At 45.9% G+C, this 21940-nt stretch overlaps 1 protein-coding gene across 3 annotated transcripts in view; it reads left to right on the plus strand.

The window, feature by feature from the left end:
• POU6F2 (POU class 6 homeobox 2) overlaps positions 1–21632 on the plus strand; it is a 429853-nt gene extending 408221 nt beyond the window's left edge. For all 3 annotated transcript variants that reach the window (XM_044245648.1, XM_044245649.1, XM_044245647.1), the window contains exons 8-10: positions 7668–7836; positions 16586–16754; positions 20241–21632. In XM_044245648.1, the coding sequence (XP_044101583.1) occupies positions 7668–7836; positions 16586–16754; positions 20241–20745 (843 nt within the window). In that variant the 3' untranslated portion in view covers positions 20746–21632. The remainder of the gene's footprint in view (positions 1–7667; positions 7837–16585; positions 16755–20240) is intronic.
• The last annotated feature ends 308 nt before the right edge of the window (positions 21633–21940 follow it).

Consider the following 21940-nt stretch of genomic DNA (forward strand, 5'->3'; position numbering starts at 1 on the left):
GGCTCAACGGCTCAACGCAGAGAGCCCTTTGACCTTCCAGCCGCACAGTTGGGCATCTCGCCTTCCGGTCTCCCCTCGTCACTCCCTGCCAAGCCCGGCCCGCAGTGTCCCCGCCCACAGCGCCTCTCCCACCGCTTCTGTCTGGCAAACTCCGGCCACCACTCCTCTGTCCGGGATCCCTCCTTCTCTCTCTCTCTCTCTCTCTCTTTTTTTTTTTTTTTAAAGATTTTTATTTTATTTATTTGTCATAGAGAGAGAAGCGAGAGCAAGCACAGGCAGACAGAGTGGCAGGCAGAGGCAGAGGGAGAAGCAGGCTCCCTGCCAAACAAGGAGCCCGATGTGGGACTCGATCAAGCACAGGCAGACAGAGTGGCAGGCAGAGGCAGAGGGAGAAGCAGGCTCCCTGCCAAACAAGGAGCCCGATGTGGGACTCGATCCCAGGACGCTGGGATCATGACCTGAGCCGAAGGCAGCCGCTTAACCAACTGCGCCACCCAGGCGTCCCTGGGATCCCTCCTTCTCGAAGCTTCCCTACACGCTCCCTCCTCTCTGCCTTCCCTCCGTTCCATTCATTGTCATCCCTTGTGCTGTCGTTAGAAATCTACGCTGGCCTGAAGGACGGGGACCCTACTGACTTGGCCTCGCTCTGGGCCCTGCCCGCGGTGGGGGCTCAGTCGATGGCGTCCGGGTGAATCGCTGCCCACTTCCGGGCGGCGGCGTCCCAGAGCCGTGCTTCAGAGCAGCCCAGCCCAGGCCGTGCCTTCGGCCGGTTTGCTGTGGTTACCACGGCCGCACCTGCGGAGGAGCGGGAGAAGTCCACAGGGCGCGGCCTCCCCTAGTCCACGCGGCGTGGCCTCCCCTAGTCCACGCGGCGTGGCCTCCCCAGTCACCTCTTTTCAGAATGTGAACACATTCCTCCCGCCCGCCCACTCGCCCACCTTACCCTCTCCACTGCGTGGACTCCCTGGTTTTGTGCCCTGCTCTGTCCCATCGTTGCGTGTCCCCGCTGCTTTTCAGGACTGCCACTGGCCTTGCCTGCCTATGTGCAGGCACCTCCCTGAATCCCGTCCCCACGTGGCCTCTCCTCACCTCCGCGCAGGCTCCAGGGCCTAGTGTGATGTCTTCTTGCGTCCACGGGCGTTTCCGCTTCCGGTGCGTAACTACCCTGCAGACCGGAAGTGTCCGAGGGAGGCTTACATCTGGGGCTCTTCCTCCTGCCCAAGTGAAAGAAAGAGCTGTTTCAGGGTCGTGGAGAGAACTGCAAGGAAAATTCAGGGAGTCTCCTGGACCCCGCCAAAAGGACAACTCCCTCCTTGCTTTTTTCAAGCCTTCTAGAAAGCAATTCAAATCTCCACTTCAGGTCATGCTCCAGGTCCTCAAAATTTTTCAAGCTGGCTTGTCCTGATGTAAACTCTAAATCTTAGCAAATTTAAGACCTGGGCTCCTGTCCTACCCACCGTGGAACGAGCAGCTCAGTAACACAGTAACACTCGGTCGGTCCTCCTCATTCTTGAAGGTTCTGATTAAGTCCGAGCTGTTGTTTCTCTCATCTGGGCATAATAAATCCTATTCCTTTACCCTTTTTTGAAGAAAAACTCCTTCAGAACCTTTGTGTGGTCCCCCAATCATGAGCATCACCTAGGAACTTATTAGAAATACAAATCCTTGAGCCTCATCCCAGATGTACTGCATCAGACCCTCCAGGCAAGGGTGGGGTATGATCTCTGTTTTAACAGCCCTTCCAGGTGATTCTGACGAATGCTGTATCTTGAGACCCACTGACTGAATTTCTCTTCACGCTATTATAAGGTACACAGTAGGTGCTCAGAAAAATGCCAGCCAGTGCAGGGAGGGAGAATCACCATGTCCTCCTTCATGCTCTTGTTCCTGCTAGAACTCTTGGGGTTGTGTTCACATTCTCATCGCACCACCTGGGGATACAGCCTGGCGTTCATTATGGCTCCCTGACATACTTGTAAAAGGCCAGACCTCCTGCATTTGGCCTTGGCATAACTGGAGAGTTTTTTCTTCCCTGAATTAATCTCTCTATATTTAATTCCATTTGAATTCTACTCTTTATATGCACTCATTTTTCCAACTTGTCTAGCACATTCCACATTTTATTCCACTTCCAAGACACTTGTCACCTCCACCTATTTTTATAGCAATTGTGGATTCAATTGGAAGAGATGCTTTATTCCAGAAACTAAAACATTATTAAGGATATACTATGTTACCCATGGAAGCTATACAGGGAGCCAAGGGCATAGAAAAGCAAGAACGTCTATAAAGCATGCTTGCACTTGAATTTACTTTTGTTGAATATATTAAACACCCTTTAGTTCCAGCCAACACAAACAAACCAACGAAGCCAGCCTCTGAAAAGCATGGAAAGGGAGAAGATTTTGAGACCCTGAATCCTGTCCTTCCCTGTTTGCCATTTCCTGGAGGAGATGGACATTCCTCCCTCCTTCCCTGGGTAATGCAAAGCCCAGGCTAACATGAATTGCCCCTTCCCTCTCCTGTTTTGTTGACTCTGTGCTCTCAGATTGTATGAGCCTGCTTGGGCTACCATAACAAAATGCCATAGATAGGATGAAGTTTATTGTCTCACAGTTCTGGGAGCTGGAAGTACAAGATCACTGTGTTGGGGAGGGATGTCTTCCCCTGAGGCCCCTCTCCTGGGTTTGCAGGTGGTCACCTCCTTCATGTGTTTTCATGTGGTCTCCCCCCTTTTCCAGTCTGTGTCCTAATCTCTTCTTTGGCAGACACCAGTCATACTGGATGAAGCCCATCCTAAGGACCTCATTTTAAGTTAATTACCTCTTTGAAGACCCGATCTCCCATTATAGTCCCATTCTGAGATACAGGAGGTTAGGACTTTATCATACGAATTTGGGGTGTAACACATTTCAGTCCATAACACAGCCTATTTACATCTGACTTACAGCCCAGTAAAAGGCAAGCAAGGGATTCCTGGAACTTAATGAAAATAAACTCCAGCTCCTTTAAGCAGCACAGAGAGGGTGTAGTGAATAAATAGAAAATATCATCATATAAACAGAACACTGAGAAAAGTAAATGTGGGGTGCTCCAAATAACTGGGACTCATTACATTAAACAAAGGACTATCTATAGACAACCCCATCCGAGGTGTGTCCCAGACGACACTGAAGTAAGTCTTAATGCTCTGGCCACCTCTGACTACCATGATTCCCTAAAAAATATGACATTTTTAAATACTTCAGGATCTGTATATAGAAAATAATCCTAAATGGAAAAATACTTAAATTGTCATATTTAGCAAAAAGAGATGAGATGTGTTCAAAATGATAGACCACAATGTACGCTCATGCTGATCAACTCTAGAGTGTAGCTCAGCATGCCCCGTTTGAACACACATCGTCTGTTCCCACACCCCCAGCTAGAGCTTCCTGCTATCTCCCTGACTCATACCTGCTTCCAGTGTAGACAGGAATGGGGCAGCGGTGTGCCTGCTGGAAGGAGTTCTGGCTCCTGAGTCAGACTTCTCTGGACTCAAAGCTCAGTTATACCAGCTGTGTGACCCCAGCTAAGCCATCTTAAGTTTGTTTCCTCTTCTGTAAGGACAACACCATCATATAACCAAGAGGGCTAATACCAAAATTTAAAAGTACACTCAAAAACACGTGGAAAGCATCCCATCAATGATACCCATGTAGTTGGCTTCTCAAGACCAAGGCAATGTAATAAAACATCTCCCTCTATAGAAGCTTCCCAGTTCTCCTTTTTCTCCAGGAAGGAAAAGGAAAGAAGCTTTTCCTCCAGGCTTCTCCTTATTCCCTAATTCCCTGCACTTTCTGTCACTTTTTATGGTCCATTATGTTTTAGGTATTTATACACCTATTTCTTTTGCCAGTAATTGCATATTACAATACATGATTTTCAGATTCAAGTCAGGATCTGCAAAGCTACATCTAATTAAATGACATTTTTCTAATGTTGCTTATTTAAAGTCTTTGAACTTTTTATATGGAAAACCACAGTTGTTTAATGAGGGAGCTTAAATCTCTGCTTTCCCTTTCTTTATTTGGTACATGTATTTTTAAGTATGATATTTCTAAAGATTAATGCATCAGAATCATTAGACTAAGAATATCATAGATAAAGCTTTTTTTTGTTATTTGCCTCAAAGAATTACAATGTTAGGGTTGGGAAGTAACAGAGGTATTACTCTAACATCCTCTTTTTCTGAGGGAAGAAGTTATCAAAGAGGGTCAATCTCTGGGCTCACTTTGGTGTACAAAAGGCTATTGCATCTAAACTTACAAGTGATTCTAGAATTAACAGATACATGTTTATACATTCCCTACATTGGAGTGAGACATATGGGCTCCAGTAAGGATGCTACTGCTTATATATCAATTCTTGATAAGTAAGAACTTTTCAGAATTTTTCTTGGTCTCTCCATATTGTCTGGTTAAACTCTGGAGGGAAAGCAGAACCCAATGTCCTAAAAAGAAAATGCTTATTTTCTTTGGAAGAAATGTATTTTTCTTAAATTCTTAGATATCTTAGAGTCGTCTCATTCTCTGACTGTGTGGACACCACACAAGCTCTTAAAAGAACTATTTTATTTTCCCCTTGAATTTCTTCTCCTGCATAAGCCTTAGTTTGCTTTTTGAGTCCTTAGTGAGGCTGCAACCCATTAATTTGTTTCTCTACTGAGTTGTATCTGAGGAAGAAAATTTTAATTGATTATTGTCTTACCCAGTTCTTTGATGGTACTTTACCACACCCAGGGCCAATAAAATATTGATGGAATGGTAAAATAGAAGGCTATCTCATGATCCAGTGACTCAAAACTGTGAAAAGCTTTTGTCAAGTAACAATATTTAGAAGGACAACTCAATAAGTTAGAAGGGGTAGACTGACATGCAAATATCCATCACCTTTTATTAAGCAAATTAAAAATAGATTTAATCTTTAATATGTGTCCCTACAGAATAAAATTTACTGGATTCAATGTTGATTATGTGCTTGGTAGATTGGCTAATTACCTTGGGACATATACTTGATGCATATTAATTTGGGTTCCATGTCAATTATCACTATCTTTTATTCACAATATAGCCTCCATTTAACACAGTTCAGGAACAATAAGGACGTACACTTGAAAGGTAACTTCAAGCAATTCTGAATGGGGACAAGATGGCACCCGGAAGGAGCCCGGAGCTATGAATGAGAACCCGGGTTCTAATGTGCTCTGGAACACACGATCTGGGCCAGTCATTCACTCCTTGTTATCAGGCTCGGTGTATCTGCTGCATGGGAATGTCATGTGAACCCGGGGAGCAAAAGCATTACCACGAGGGACCAGAAGAGGAAAGAGCTCCTTATGCACTTCCAGGGTAGCATCTTACTAACAGCTGTTTGCGGGTAAAATGTTAATTGGTGGTTAAAAACTCATTAAGGAATTTAAAAGACTGAGAAACCCCAAACCTTGGTAAGGATGGAGAGCAGCTGGAATTTTCGTACATTTCTTGTGGGAACACGAAATGCTACAACCACGGTGGAAATCAGTCTGTCTGATAATTTCTTTAAAAAGTTCAACATGCATTTATAGTACAAGACAAGAATTCCACAATTCCCCTCCCAGGTATTTACAGAAGAGAAATGAAAACACAGGTATACACAAACATCCAAACATCGGTATTTACGACCACTCTGTTCTTGATAGCCCCAAACCGGAAATAACCCATATGTCCACCAACAGGTGAATGGATGAGCAACTTGTGGCATAGATATCTTTATAAATATAGAGATATGCACCACAAATATATACTATATATACTACTCGGCAACAAAAAAAAAGCGATGACACTGCTGACACATGCAACAAAACGAATCTTAAAAACAATATTCAAGCCAAAAAGGCCAGATAAAAGAAGAGTACGTACTGTACGGTTCAATTCTTAGAATCCTGCCAAATGAGTCCGTTGTGACAAAGTCCACTGTCCCGCTGGGGGAAACTGATTCAAAGGGGATGGTTGAACTTTACAGAATGATGGGAAGGAAAGTTCTACATCTTGATTATGTTGGTGCTTTCACAGAGTATCTATTCGACAAAACTCTTCAAACTGCATGCTTGGAATGGGTATATTTTATTATGTATAAATGATCTCTTGGTAAATTTGAATGAAAAAATGAACACACAAACACACACACACAACACACAGGGGAAACAGTGACAAATGTGCAGTTAACACGTCCCAGGCTGGCTGTCAGATCCTGAGAAGGTGGTCAGAGATCAGGTGAGGCCGTGAACTTTGGTGGGAGGGCCAACCACTGTTCAGGGCCTGACCTGATTCTACTTCCCAGCTGCCTTCCTTTTGTAGAAACTCTGCTACACCTCTGTGAGTGTGAAGATGGCCACGAAAGAAGTTCGTAAACCAAGGAGGGCCATCTCCAATCACAAAGGACGCAATGGCTGAGGCTGATCCTGGACCTGTCAGGGGCCCTTGGGCTGCCCCCTTTGTGTCAACTTCCTGGCTAGTGGGGGAGGGGAGGGCAACATGCAGTTGGAGAAAGACCCCTCCTGGGCCTTCAAGGGGACCTGGTACTTGCACTCGCTTCCCTTCCCTCCAACCTTCCTCTCCTGAGCTGGGCTTTTTCACCACCCAGAACAACCAGCCTTTGAGAGGCTCTAAAGGAGTCATGAAGAAATGGACATAAAGTCAGCCTTTGTCAAGGCACACTGAATTTTGAAAATTAGGTTTATTCTTGCTTCTGGCATGATGATTAAGAGCTCGAGCCTACGGGCCAGACTTTTTACATCCAGAAATCAGCTCCCCCACACCTACCGGATGAACCCACAAAACCCTTTAACCTCTCAGAGCTTCAGCTTCTTTGTCTGCAGAACAGAGGTCAAAATAACACCCACTTCACAGGCCTATGTAAGTATTAAATGAGCGAGGGTTTCAAAGTCCTTAACACAGAGTAGCACAGAGTAAGAAAGCAACAACTGGAAGCTGCAAATACTACTGGATGTTTTTGTCCTGGCTGCCCCAAATTATCTCTCCATTTCCTACAGGACATCAGAAAATGTTTTCCCCCCACTTTACAGTAATCCAGCCAGATTCTTGGATCAGGGGGAACAGACAGTTGCTAGACTCAATTCACACTCAGCCTAAAGGGGAAGTTTCCTAAAACTACCAGTTATAGAAGCCAAAATGCTTGGGTGCAGCCACACCCGTGAGCCTGAGCTGTGCATTCCAAGTTCATTGCAAACACTGTATTTTATCTGTACCTCTCAGAGAGGCCTGTCAAGTGCGCTATAATTGTGTGAACAGGCAGAAAAGAGTCCAGCCATACACTGTGGTCGAGAAAGGTAGAAAATTGGATGCTCCTGCCAGCCAAGTAGGGAATTAATAATATATTTAGGATTACTAATAAAATGCCTGTCAAGCAAGCAGCAACATATTATACACAGACACACACACACACAGACACACACACACACACACACACATTCCTGCCAGTTGGTGTAGAGTTTGCACTGTTCTTGAGAAGTATAATGTTCTTGGAAATACAATGCTTCAACCCCAGATGAAACTTCTACCCTCTGGTGTCTCCCCACCCTGATTTCTCACTCCTGTGTGTATTTTTTACATCCCCCTCCCCTGTAGCTCCACCAACCCTCCCAGACGTCAGTGGGTCAAGCAGCCTCCCAAGGCGGCCTTCTGCACCTGGCTCACAGCCAAGCATCCATGTCTCAAAGCCCCGTCCGCCAGGCTTCCTCTTCTTCCTCTTCATCCTCCTCTTCCTCAGCTTTGAGCGTGGGCCAGTTAGTCAGCAGTAAGTATCCTTTCTGGCTCGGTTAAATCGTGGTGGCCTCCTTGTTGCCTATCTGCAATGCCTTCCCTCCTCTCTCTCTCTCTCTTTCTCCCCCTCCTCCTCCCTTTCTCTCTCCCCACCGGCGCTCCGTCCTTCATTCTCTTGTTCTTTTTCAACATCAAAGAGGAATTTCCTGGCCTTTCTAGGCCAATAGCAGAATAAGGTCTCTGCCCAGGGCCGGATGGCTCCTTAGGGAATCAGGGCCCCAAAGCACGACCCCCTGATGAGTGTGCTCAGGAGCCAGTCTCTATCTCAAGTGCTTTCTGCCACACTGAGTCAGTCCTTCTGCTTTCAGAAGGGAGCAGCTGATCAGCTTGCAGGCCATGAGCCGCGGAGCTCAGAACTGAAATAAACCAACAACAGGCACTCAGCCAGCAGGTCAAGCTGCTTTTCCGTGCGTTTGAAGTCCCCTGCCATTCTGTTTGTAGGTGTCAGAGGAAATAAAAGAGAGCGTGCCCGTGGGCGGGGGTGTGCGCGCGCGCAAGGAGCGGCCTCCAGGGGCACGTGGGGAAGCTGCCTGGGCTGGAACGAGATGGGAAATCTCTGAGCCACCATTCATAAAATAAAATAAGCCTACTTATTTTACTCTGGTCTGCTTCCCTGAAGGGGCCACATATACACATAATTTTGAGAGCGGGTATGTGGCCCCACGTAAAGACAGCGTACGTATCACACGCAGATCAAAACAGCCGAAGATGACTGGGACGGTGGTCTGCTTCCAGGTTAGTCTCTGACTGTCGGTGCAATTTTTACCCGTGAATAGAATCACAGAATGTGCACTTCGATTATAATGCTCCAGGAACCGAAAATCCAGTAATTACAGGTTTAAAGGGCTAAAGTACTACATAGACATCTGGGCTGTAAAATAAGGATACAGTGGAGTATCTGTGTTGATCAGGTGTCATGAATAACTTGTTATAATGGGAACAGCAGGGATCGTCACATGTCTGTGATGCGAAGCAAAACGGAGGGTTGCCATGCCCACCCCATGCAAGCAGCCCCACCTGCAAAAAAGAATATATATGTGCGTGCATGCAGACATGTACATTCAAGTACATGGATAATTCCAGCAAAAAGGTTAGGGAAAGGAGAAGAGAATGAGGAATTATGGGAAGATATTAAAATGCCCAAGTATGTCAACTAGCTTGGAGGCTCCTGACCCCAAAGATGGGTCAACACCAAACACAGTGTCAGGGTGCACACAGAGTGGCCATCAACCACTTATTATAGGATGTTTGCATATACAACCCCTCTCGTCTGGGCCAGAAACTCTAGTTTTACTGGAATAAAACCACAAAGTTAATTTAATTATAGCCAGATTTTCCCCGATAAAGTCACTCCTCATAGGGGTGTTAGAAAAGGTTTCAATGTCATTCCCATTCTGCGTAAGTTTCCGCAAAATACTCTAGTTGTAGATAGCAGCACAGTCTTAAGTGTAGGAGAGGCTTTTAAGCTTTGGTCCTAAAAGAAAAGGAACTGAGATCAAACAGAGAGAAGAAATAAGTTACAGGACAAAGCACCCCACAAATACAGTATTTTGCACAACGTTAAACACTCAGTCCATGTTGGAGATGAGTGAGTGGTTGAACGCATGGACAGACGGATGGATGATACCAGGTTCTTTCTCGTCACTTTCTTGTCCTGGGCAGGAAAGGAGTAGCCTTTTTCAGAAATCTGTCACAGAGTGGTGGGACAGATGGAATTTCAATTGCACAGTTATCAATGGGGCATCTAAGTTTGGGGTGTATAATGAGTGAACCATATTACAAATCCTGATATGAGATATAAAGAATGGGGACAGAGAGTCCTTTACCATATGCACTTGAGGCAGGAAACCCCAAACTCATATGCAGAGCCGGAATGAGAAACCTTCTCTGGAAGATACGGGAGCGGCTCTAGCAGTTGCATGGAGGGTCAGACTTTACAGAAACCCATTCCTTGCCTTAAAATTGCTACCGATTTTGAGCATGTCATTTAATTGACTTCCTTCTGTCTCAAAACCCAACTACACAGTGAATGATATACAGAGTATTTCTCGGATGCTGATTCCCACCCCAACAAATCTCTGTTTAAGACTTGATTTGTAAAGTAGGGTTTTCAAAGCACTTTCAATACTCTGCTCATTTTAGTACACCAAGGCCATAGAAATCCTCATTTGCAGATCTTGAAACTGACATCGGATAGCTCCTGAAAGTGCAACCTATTTTGTCCGAGGAACCACATTCTGTCTTGGCTGAGAGGCTGTGACACTCTGTGTGACAAATCTAATGGGCTGCAGGCAAGGATGATAACCCAGAGTCTGATTCAATGGGTCGTACACACGACACACAGCACAGCTGCCTTAAAAATTAAGATGTTTACACCTAAATTTTATCCAGTGACATTTGACATATATCCAGTGGCATATATCAGATTACCTAAATAGTCCTCAATAGTTCTTTAAAAGCCTGGACTCATGCCTTACAATTAAAGTACAGGCCTTTCCCTGAGATAATATAAAGAGAAAAACTAGACATCGTTCATGTTTTGAAATTGTATTCAAGCATGAAATATCCATCTAGAATTATTTTTGTCTGAGATGGCACTTCAACAAATCTGCAGATAAGATAATGTGGGGAGACCTAACCCCATACTTCAGATGTAGTTGTGATACAGGTTAAAATACAGGGGGGAAAAGGGTGGTTTGGTTAGAGGCTGTCAACTTAAAAATAAAAACACAGTGCCATATATATGCCAAGCACAGGAATAGAAATTAAGAAAGCAAAAATAAGTAATATGGGCTCCCTGCCCTGGGGGAGATCATGAACCGGTAACAAAGAAACACAGTTATAATAAAAAGAAAGAAATGCTATGATCAACACATGAACAAGGACTATGGCAATACAGTCGATAGTTAACTTGGTTGTAGAGGTTGAAACAGAACAGAAGGACCTCCTAGAATAAATAATTCTTGAGTTGGATGGTTAATCAACAAATCCCTCCAAGAAACCAAGGCCATAGAAGGAACCAGGTCAAACTGAACTGGAACCCGTGGCCAAGACCTTGGTCAATGATCCCTCCCACGTCACGGTCAAAGACTGTCATAATGCTGCTCAACTTGCCGCTATCCCAGATAAAATGGGACCAAAAGTCACCCTCAAATCTTCTCCACTCCAGGCAAAAGAACCCAGAGTTAATGCCCTAGCAATGATAATGGGAGCTTCATATGCAAAGGACATCACATCTTAGCTCAGCATCACCAAATAAGCACACTCCTTACTTCCCAGAACACCTGCTGTGGGCACCTATTCTCTGTACCCATACAGCTTACCCTGTGCCCTGCACTAAACCTTGCTTGGTCTTCACAGTCATAGGAGGTAAATATAGTTTCTAAAAGCAGGGCTTTTGGAAAGTCGAAACAGAGTCAAACAAATGACTTGACAAATGTCCCAAATTGGCTCAAGACTTCCATAGCACTATTTAAAAACAGGTAGATTTCAGGTTTGTTTGTTTTTTTTTTTAATTCCTTGCTGAGCTTGGTTTTGTATTCTTTTTCAGTACACACTCTTTAAACCCCTGGCCTGTAAACTTGATTTTTTTTTTTTTTTTAGACAGCAAAGGACCACTGGCTATTACCAGAAAAAAGCAAACCATAAAGTGAACATAAAGATGCATGGTGGTAGCTTATGGCACCCCTGATTCCCATGATCACGACTTCCACCATTTTCCACAATGAAGTCACCATATTGCAAGTAAACTGTTCTCCCAAATTACATTGCCCGTTCTCAAGCGGTTTCTTACTTCTCAGAAATATTTGGTAAATACACCCATTATTTGCTGTGAGAATTGCATAAAAAAGTAGACGGGTGTTTACCTAAGTCTGTTAATTCGTACTTGGCAGCTTCTTTAAAATTGCATATTATTCATAGGAAAATCCCATAAGCAGAGGTTGTAGAAGGATGATGTTGATGGAGGTGATGGTTCGACCCACTTAGCAAACCCTTACCCTGATGTCCACATTAACTGGTAGAATGAGCTAAATTTTAAAAATTAAACAAAACCAAAAAAAGCATCTGTGCTGGTCCATCCTCGGCCCTCAGGTTGGTAGGGACCCGGGGACCATACAACCAGATTCTGCAGAACAGGATTTTTTTCACCCAATTTGCATTTAGTTACCATTAAAAAAAAAAAAAAATGCTTTTCAGCCCTTGCATTCCAGATTTGATTTGGGAAACATCCTGCTTATGAGATCTTGCCAGTTTTCAAGGCCAGCTCATTCTAAATCTCTGGGCCAATTAATCTCTATATGGGTTGATCTTCTGGCTCCTCTAACAAGGGTCGGGTTTGGGGCAGACTCTTGGCAATCATTGCTGTTGCTTCCTGACCCTATACTTAATCTGTTGGTTTAACTTCATCAGGAGCAAAAGGTGTCACTTCCTCCTCAATGCACAGAAATCCCAGACTGGGTTGCCCTAGCCCTGGATCAATCCGGGAGGGGATCTGAGAGATCCTTCTGAGGCTCCCATCAAGGTAGCCCCAGAATTCTCCTTGAAATTAACTGAATGTCCCCAAGCCAGGAGACTGGGTGAGGGAAAACCAGACTGAGCTGTCTGTCCCAGGATGGAATGTCAAATCTCTGAGCCAGACCGAGGGCTGATGTCATATCTCAGGGAAGAGGGTCCCATTACATTTCCCCCTCCTCAGACAGAAAAGCATATATCTCTTAAGGAAGAGTATTGTTCTGACGGGGCGGGGGAGGGATCCTCAAGAGTTTAAAACAGAAACTTTAGTATCAAAAAAAAAAAGAAGAAGAAAAGAAAGCATCAATTTTTTTTTTTATCAATTCAAAAACATCTTATAAAAACCACCTCATGAATTCTCCCAAAGTGTGAAAACAATTCCCACATGTTGTAATCAGGATAAAACTAATTTTTGCCCAGGGGTGGGCCCCTTCTTTGCATGGTGAGGCCTTTGTAGCCTTAGGACTCATGGAGAAAACTGTAGTAAGACATTTTACCATCTGATTTTATGAGTAAGAAAAATAATATAAGGAAAACTGGGCAGCTCATCTCCAGTATTAACAAATTACACAAAGAAGGAGGTACTGGCTTCCCTTCCCTGGGCCTTTATCCAACAGATCATCAACCTATTTAAATTTCACAAGAATTCCTATCTCATCAGCTCTCTGAGTAGAATGAGGAAAAAGACAAGAAGGGAAATGTGTGAGAAGAGGAAGAAGGAACTCAGCTTCCTGGTGTGATGCGTGTTCCTCCGGAGCCCCATGGAGGTCCCTGGGCTCAGTGGGGCAGGTGCCCACCTCTCTGAGCTCTAGAGTGACAGCTTTGACAATCTGTTCAGTGCAGGGAGTTAAGAGCCCACAGCTTTCTGGTCAGCCCTGGTTATCATCAGTAATCAGGCACATGCATAGATTTTGTTGCTAGTCTCCGGGAACCAGGAAGGAGAATACGCATGAAAGGCAGCAGGCGAAGGGAAGAAGTAAGAGAGAAAGGATTTACATAAAATGCAACCCAAGTCATAAACACGCAGAGACCACAGGGCTGAAGTGGAACACAGTGTTCTCCGAGATCAAAGACCTGCCCCTCACGTGCTGAGTAACTCCACTGATTCCTGTTGATCTAGAGAGGGAGCTAATACAAGGCAACAGATTTTCCTCCCGCAAGGACTACTTAGCTTGGCTCAGAGGAAAACTCTCCCCCTAACTAGGGACTACACTGGCAACCCCAGTCCAGACGTTTGCCACTTGACAGAAATAAAGGAGTTGGGTTCAGGGAACACAAGGGATGGGGTGCCCGCCCAGGGTCCCCCCTCCCAGCGCCTTTTTGGCTCATCACTCTTTACGCAGGTGGCACAGCAACCTTCCTGTGTCGTGGAACCTGGTGAATAAGGACGGTAAAGAGTGGAGAGAAGACAGCCATTTGCAGAGGGTGACGCTCCTGGTCCCGGGCCAGGCCAGAAACATAGAGACCCCCATCTGTGGGGTCAAGGGATCCCCTGCTGCAGAATCATGTGGGGTACTTGTTCAAAATGCATGTCCTGGGCCCCATCAGGCGACTCCTAGTCCTGCCAAAGGAAGAAAGCACCGTCCTAAAAGCTATAGCGTTATAAGGAAAGTCTGCAGTTTCCAGTTTTTCAGCCTTGATTTTGAACCTCTGCTGCCCACGCTGGTAAGCCTCCCAGGACTCTCAGGCTTCCCTCCCTGCACCCATCTGCACCAAGTGGCCAGCTCAGTTCCAAACCAGATCTTCCTGACTACTATTTTACCATCACTTTCTTCCCCCACAAGAAGCCCTGTTATGCTTTTTTAAATCCCGGTTGCCCTCCTTCCCCCGCAAAATGTTAATATCACAGATCTACTGCACATCTCTACTGTTTATGTCCCACAGGCCTCTGGGGGGGGCCACAACCCCCTGCATTGGGAATGCACAACCTGAACATAGAGTCTCCAAAATAGGCTGAGCCAAGCAGCGGGTATAAGGGGGGATGCTGAGGAGGAGGAGGACGAGCAGAATGGGCAGCCAGAACCAGTTCGAGCTGACTGATTGTGCTCAACTAAGTGCCAGTGGAGGCCTGGTGCAGCCAAACCTTCTAAACATTTCAAAAGAACATTAAAAAAAAAAAAAAAAAAAGATGTGTTTCTTGAGAAACCTCCCAATGTTTAAATGTTGGCAATTCCAAAAACCTGTAAGCTCTAGGAAAGCTGAGCTGTATGTGCAAGCTGCTCATTTGCAACTTCTGCTCTAGGAATGTTTAAAGGAAGAAATGAGAGAAGAGGCTCCAGGCTGCTGTGTGCACGGACGCGACTTCCCAGAATCCTTAGCAAACCCTTGAAGTTGCTTCCAGGCTGCTGTGCTGGTGGGATTTAAGATCCAGAGGGCAGCCGCTCCCAAGGACAGCCCAAACAAGTCTCTCCTTAACCAGGGTTGCCAGCCCTCCTGGGGGGAAATTTGGGGAGGAGGAGCAAGATTTTAATTAATCTTAATCAGTTTTATAGTCACCCTCTGCCCTGGCCATGGACACAGATTCTCAATGTCCTACAATGAAATAGCCGCCGCTCCTAGCACGAGCTCCCCCCGGCCAGAACGGCACTTTGCTCTGCAGGCGGCTCCCACTGGCCAGAATGTGGCCCCTCCGTTCTGTGACAGCTGGCCATGGGGCAGGACCCACACGAATCCTCCCTCCAGTCAACCGACGCTTCTCTGTAAATTCTGCTGTGGGGGTGACACCATTAGTTCTTGATTTTACTCAGCTTGGTATTTTTCATGGGTGATTCTCATTCCTAATATCGAGCCCCAACCCCCTATAGACCGTAAATCCCACAAGAAGCTGGAACTGCCTCCCCTATTTCTCCTGCTCCCCTTTAACACTCGGTTGGATGCCCAGGAGTATTTCTTAAATACTCACAGATGGGTCTCAGTGGCTGTACCCCTTTTCAATCTTTCCTCAACAAACTTATGATGAATGACGTGCAAAAATTTTACAGGACTTTTTTGAATGTGAAGATAAAGAAGGTACCGTGCAGAAGTGTCTTGCTGATTCTACTGAGAGAATCCATTTCCCCTGTATTGAGAAGATCTGTACTAGGAAGCTCCAAGCCCCCACAGATATTAACATGTTTATTTAAAAGTCTTTGAACAATTGGCCCTTGAAATGCAAATGCTTATTTCTCTTCATGATAACGGGAGCCTCCCCGTAGCCCAGAAGGCGAATCTAGTCCACCAGAGTCCCTAGACAAGTACTTGAATTTACTGAAATTGATGGATTATTGTGCAGAAAGAAGAAGAGAAAAACTTTTCACCTAAGTCCGAGGAATGAGGTGGAGAACAATAGGGTCAGCTCTCAGGGAGAAGGGCTTCGCGCCAGGCAGGAGCGAGCGGCACTTTGAAATTTTCCCCTATCCCCAACCCATGCTGTCTCCAGCTTGGTGTACACTTTCATTTATCATTTATCTGGGGATCAGTAGCGGGAAGCTGGGGGGTTCGTTCTCCAGCTGTTGTGTCATTTCCCTTGATAAGTCCTAAATTGACCGCGTTATCCGGCACCAAAGGAGCCTTCCTGCAGTAGGCATTTTTTATTATGTGCCCTTTTAGGGGACAAAGACATCGTGTCAGTAAACTGCTACCAGGGGGAAAAAAAGACAATATTATCCTCACAGCTTCATAAGCACTCTCTTCTGAGGGGCTAACGTGAACTAAGAAATTAGACATTACCATCTGGTAGCCTGACTGCAGCAGTGATCTGGTGAAGGAAAAAAAAAACCCAAAAATCTTATTTTCTTCAAGGGCAAATTTTAGCCCTAAAGAACCCAGTTTAAGACATTTCACATTGAAACCTTTCCATGTTTATGTTTTTGCACCGTAATTGAACCTATTGACGGGCAAAATGGAGCTGCATCCCCTAGCTCTTGCCTTCCCCTTAACGGCTTCCCCGTTAAGCCCAGGGGAACAGGCTCTCGTATCACGAAAGTGGCCATGGGTGAACTACCCGTGGTTTTATCTGGGATAGAAACATCCCGAAAGGTGATTTGTGGAGGTGTAACCACTTGAGGATGGGGTCCCGGGCGCCTCACTTGGGAGACAAAGAGAACGTCCTACAGGGTCAGTTTCCCCAGCATCTGCTGTTAAGAGAGCCGTTTTCTTAGAAACCGTCACAAACAGTTATTACTTGGATGTGCGTTGACGTATTGATCCTATTTTTAAAAACATCTCCACAGATCCTCAAACGGCAGCGGGTGAGGTGGATGGGGTTAATCTGGAGGAGATCCGAGAATTTGCCAAAGCTTTTAAAATCCGGCGCCTGTCCCTTGGCCTGACGCAGACTCAGGTGGGACAGGCTCTCAGTGCTACCGAGGGCCCCGCGTACAGCCAGTCGGCCATCTGCAGGTAACCCGTGCCCACGTGCTGTCACCTCTCCTGGCCGGCCTGGGCCTCGTTTGTCCTCATGGCTCAGCTTTTCTTCTTCGGGTGGGCAGAGCTGGAGGGGTAGAGTATGGGGACTAAGTTTGGGGGGTGGGGGGTTGATACGTGCAATCGGTGATATTGACAGAAGCGAAGGTGCTAAAGCAGATTCTGGGGCCTGGCTTGATAACTCCTGTCAACTCACAAAGAAGGCAGTGTCATTGGAAAACCCCCACCCACCGTGGGCCAGAAGCTTCCTTCTAGACCCACCCTCCTACCCCCTGAGAGCCCCATCTCCCGCCTGCAGATGGGTAACCCGAGCAAACACGGTAAAGCTACCAGTCCCAACATTCCTCCTATTTCTGCCCAGGGATGGCTATCGGGATTTTTCCAAGGAAATAATACCTTAAAAAGAAAATTAACCCTCTCGTGACCGCAAAGGAATGCTTTAACATTGCCTTCCCAGACATAACTCTAAAAGGCCTTTTTTTTTTTTTTTTTCCATTCCAAAGAAGCAGCCACTTTACGTGGCTCAGAAAGGGGTAATGAGAACCTGGCCCACCCTGTCCTCACCCCTCCAAATAAATAAATAAATAAATAAATAAATAAATGACAGAATCCAGCCTTGGTTGTGTTCAAGTTGATCTGGGTCAAGCCGCCAGCAGCAGACCCCGTGCATGCCTCTGTGTGTGTGTGTGTATGTGTTGCACTAATCCCATGTTTATGCATGAGGTAACAAAGGCACTTCTGTAAGAGCTTTTCCCTCTTGGGCAATGCCTTATGAGTCCTCCTCCATCAGGAAAAGCCAAGAAACCAACTCTAAACTCATTTAAGTGGATTTTGTTCTTGGTGATCCATGAAATGCTGTCTTTTTATCTGCTCTTTATACTTTTAATGTATTCCCCAAAGGACGGAAGTGTACTTTTCCTGCAGTTTAAGACTAAGGTTATAAATAACATCAGTATGGGGTAGTAGCTGGCAGCTCACATTTTGCTCAATGATTTTCCATAAAACCCATTGATTGTTGTTAAATACAAAAAGCGCCATAGGATCCTCTCACTTCTATGGTCTCCCCTACTGTTTTTTCTTATAAGATACCTCCCTGCAGAAAATAACCTTTATTCAGTCTATACAAGGATACTACTGCTGGGAAATTTGTTTCAAGGCTTATATATGTTATTCCCAACAACACGGAAAGAAACATCAACACTAACAAGCAGCATCAATGATATGAATACTGTTGCTCCCTGCTGGGAAACATTAATTTCGTTTCATCTTGACAGCCTTGTGATGAAGGCAGCCACAGGTTTTTTAAGTTGTCAATTTGTTATTTTTGCTAAAGTCCTCTCTGGCTTATTTTTAGTCCTAAAATGTGATTTCCTTTTATTGGCTTAAGTGCCATCTAATGTTTTCACCAACACCCGTAGAGTGTCTGGGGCATTCCCAATCGAATATGTAGATTTCTAAAATCTTCCCCAAGGGAAGCCAAGAAAGCTATGGCTGAAATGGAGAGAGAGAGAGAGAGAGAGACCCTGGGAATTCATATCACAGAATATGCCAGATGCCTTGACTTGACAGCCTTTCTCTAGTTTCTAGTGTTTGGGTGAGCTAGTTTTAGGAGCTAACTACTAAGAGAGAAAAAAAAAAATGAACGTCTTGAAAGAGACGGAGATCTGACATTGGAATAATTCACATTTATTGAAGAGGAGTGAAAGAATCTGCATTTCAGCCTGCACACGCAGGTGTCACTTGGGCAACTCCTAGACACAGCTCTGACAAGTCCTCCATAACAGAGATACAGAGAAGGAAACACCACCAACATGCTGAACATCCCTATTGCAAACTTTGTGCCTCATGCCCTGGCACTTGTGAGGTCTACTGTCGTGCTGTCCAGAGTTTAAGCTCTGCAGCTTGGCTTCCACGGTAAAATGTGGTATGTGGCAAATTACCACGACAGTTAGAGCTTTGTGGCAAGCTCATTAAATGACATGACATGATTAGTTCATTTTCTATTGAAAGCAAAATGTACTTTTCCCCCCTTTGATCAGCAGTGGAAGTTGGGTTTTAAAAAATAATAATAACCCCTTGAATTCTACGGGGAAGGCAAAGCTATGGAAATCACATTCAAACTTGATACTCTTTGCACTGCTTATCACGGTATCTAAAAATGCAGTGTCAAAGATAAGATTATGGCCGGGAAAGGAAGCCTATCCTTTTGTGTCCTCCTGCAACCGTCCTGAAACATACCCTGACTGGCTAGAGCAGGTTCATTTTGGTTCTATAAGATGTACTGTGCAGTCAGACTGCTGAACACTTAGAAAGCGTGTATCCAAAGGGGATCCAAAAGAGAGGATCTGTGTATCCGAGGCCGTCATACTGGAGGGCCCTGAATTTGGATTTAGAATAAACAAACGAAGGAAGAAAAGCAATTGGCACTTTAGTATATTTCATTGAGTGTGAGGCTGAATTTGATACCAGGATGACCTCTTAAAACACTCCATATAATTTTGTCCCAAGATGCTTCATACTTTTTAAAATCAGTGTAGCAGGGAATTGCTGATGGCGATTGATACATAGAAGACCTCATTTCCAGAAAATGATATCATTGGAGTACAGTTTGCAGATATCACACATTAAACACAGCTTGATGCCCCAGTGCCAAAGTACACCATTACAACGGACAGCCTTTGAAAGGCACGAGGTGGCCTTCGCACATCCAGGGAGGGGGCGTTCGTAGCAATTACAAGGTGTCCAGCTGCTCGGGTCCCCCCAGTAAAGCAGCAACGGGCTGTGTTTTACCTGGAAAGGGGGCAAGTTGTTAACTGACATAGGGTGCAAATTGTTTGTTACCAGAGAGAGCACAGGCGTGGGGGGAAGAGACAGACAAACAGAGGGAGAGAGAGACTAAATCGAGACACTAAACAGAGATGAAAAGAGCTGCGTCCCAGTCGCCATCCCTGACTCTGGTAACATACAAGATGTTCATCACCGAGTCCATGGGAGGAGTTTCAGGAACACTAAACGCAACACACAAAAAAGAATCGTCTTAAATGAAAGAACATGACAGCTGTTGTCTCCGACGCCCCTTCCTGGGGTTCATTTTTGCCTGGAGGCTTCTGACGCTGGGGGGAGACCATTGCCAGGCGGTCGGGGTGAAAGCTCAGCTCCCAGCGCGTGCAGGGAAGAGTGGTCGGGTGGTCTGGGTGTGGGCGCCCGGGGCTCCCGGGTCCTGCCTACGGCTCCCTTACCCACCCCCCTCCGCGTGGCCGTGCGGGGCGGGCTGCATGCGGGGCATGAAGCATGCGTGCGGGCCGGGCCGGGGGCGCTGGCTGGAGCCGGGTGGGGGGCTCCCTCGCAGCGGCTGCTCCTCCGGGGGGACGCGGCTCCGCCAGGCAGGCAGGCAGGCAGGCAGGACGCCCACCCTGGCAGAGGACTCAGTGTAAGACTGTTCTTTCTCAATTCTCCCCCCAGACACACCATCCTGAGAAGCCACTTTTTCCTACCACAGGAAGCCCAAGAGAACACTATAGCTAGCAGTCTGACAGCCAAACTGAACCCTGGCCTTTTGTATCCTGCCAGGTTTGAAAAGCTGGACATCACCCCTAAAAGTGCCCAGAAGATCAAGCCGGTGCTTGAGCGGTGGATGGCTGAGGCTGAGGCCCGCCACCGAGCAGGTGTGCAGAACCTGACCGAGTTTATCGGGAGTGAGCCGTCCAAAAAGCGCAAGAGGCGCACCTCCTTCACACCCCAGGCCCTTGAGATCCTCAATGCCCACTTTGAGAAGAACACACACCCCTCGGGGCAGGAAATGACCGAGATTGCCGAGAAGCTGAACTATGACCGGGAGGTAGTTAGAGTTTGGTTCTGCAATAAGAGGCAAGCCCTGAAGAACACCATTAAGCGCTTAAAACAGCACGAGCCGGCCACGGCTGTCCCCCTGGAGCCCCTGACGGACTCCCTGGAGGAAAACTCCTAAACGGACGCCCCGCCCGAAGCAGAAGCGGACCCCGCAGGACCTTCTAGCTCCGCCCTCGGTCTCCGCAGCTCAGAATTCGGGAGAACAATGATCACTAAGAATAATACGTTGGGACTAAAATCGAAAGAGAGCCCCAGTCGTCAGTCACCCTTGTAAGTAAAAAGACTAAGAAAACTACCAAGCGGACAGAATGGTTTATACGTGTCCGTGGGTTTTCCAAAAAGTTAGAAAAAACAAAAAACAAACAAAACAAACAAACAAACAAAAACAATTTTTGAAAATTTTTAACAAGGCGCACACCATACCTGCTGGTGTGTGCGGTAGCATAGTCCCCTGGCCCTACCGCCTCCCTGAAGCCAATTTTCTAAAGGACTTAAACCAAATAACCACAAACTTTTTTTGTGTATATTATGAAAATGTGAACACATTTTAAGGAAAAAGAAAAACAACCAAACCAAAAAAAAAAAAAAAAATACAAACGGAAAAAAAAAAAAAAAAGGAAAGAAAGAAAGAATGGAAGACCCAAAAACCACCAAGAACTTGTACCTGTTCAAAGCAAACACAAGCCTGCCACCTGGAGGAGGAACTCCGTTCTTTCAGGTTCCAAGTGCTGATTTCACTCTGAAACCCTATTAACCAAAGTCAGAAATATGGCATTGCAAACGCGATCTCCTTGGTCTACTCTTCTCTGCGTGTAAAGTTGTGTTACGAATTTTTACATTTGTACTTAAAGGAAAATTAAGAAGCCTGATTTCTCCCGTCTTACCCATCTCTGTCCCCACCTGCGGGGTGGGTGCCGTTGTTGAAGCCATTCTCTGAGGCTCACTGTTGGTTTTCATTTGGGGTGAGGGGGTTCTTTTTTCTTTGTCTTGGTTTTGGTTTTTTTGGGTGGGGGGAGGGGGCAGAGGGAGGGGACGTCCTGGATCGTGTGCCAAAGCATCCATTGCTTTCTTCTCACTATGACTTGTGGGTATGAGAAAAGAAAATGGAGCTCGCATTTCCCATTCTTCCTCCATATCTCCATCTCCCTCGGTGCAGCCTCCAGGGTCTGCTGGAGGGCAACAGAGTGGGAACGGTGTCTTTTCCACTCCGATCCCAGTGAAATGCAGGAGAGACTCCAAAATAACTAGGGCTTTGCTTGATGGACTGTCAACACTGGCATAAGCCGTCGTTATACTCACTGTCCACACCAGAG

This window comes from Neovison vison, chromosome 4 (genome assembly GCF_020171115.1).
Source record: "Neovison vison isolate M4711 chromosome 4, ASM_NN_V1, whole genome shotgun sequence".
Taxonomy (NCBI): domain Eukaryota; kingdom Metazoa; phylum Chordata; class Mammalia; order Carnivora; family Mustelidae; genus Neogale; species Neogale vison.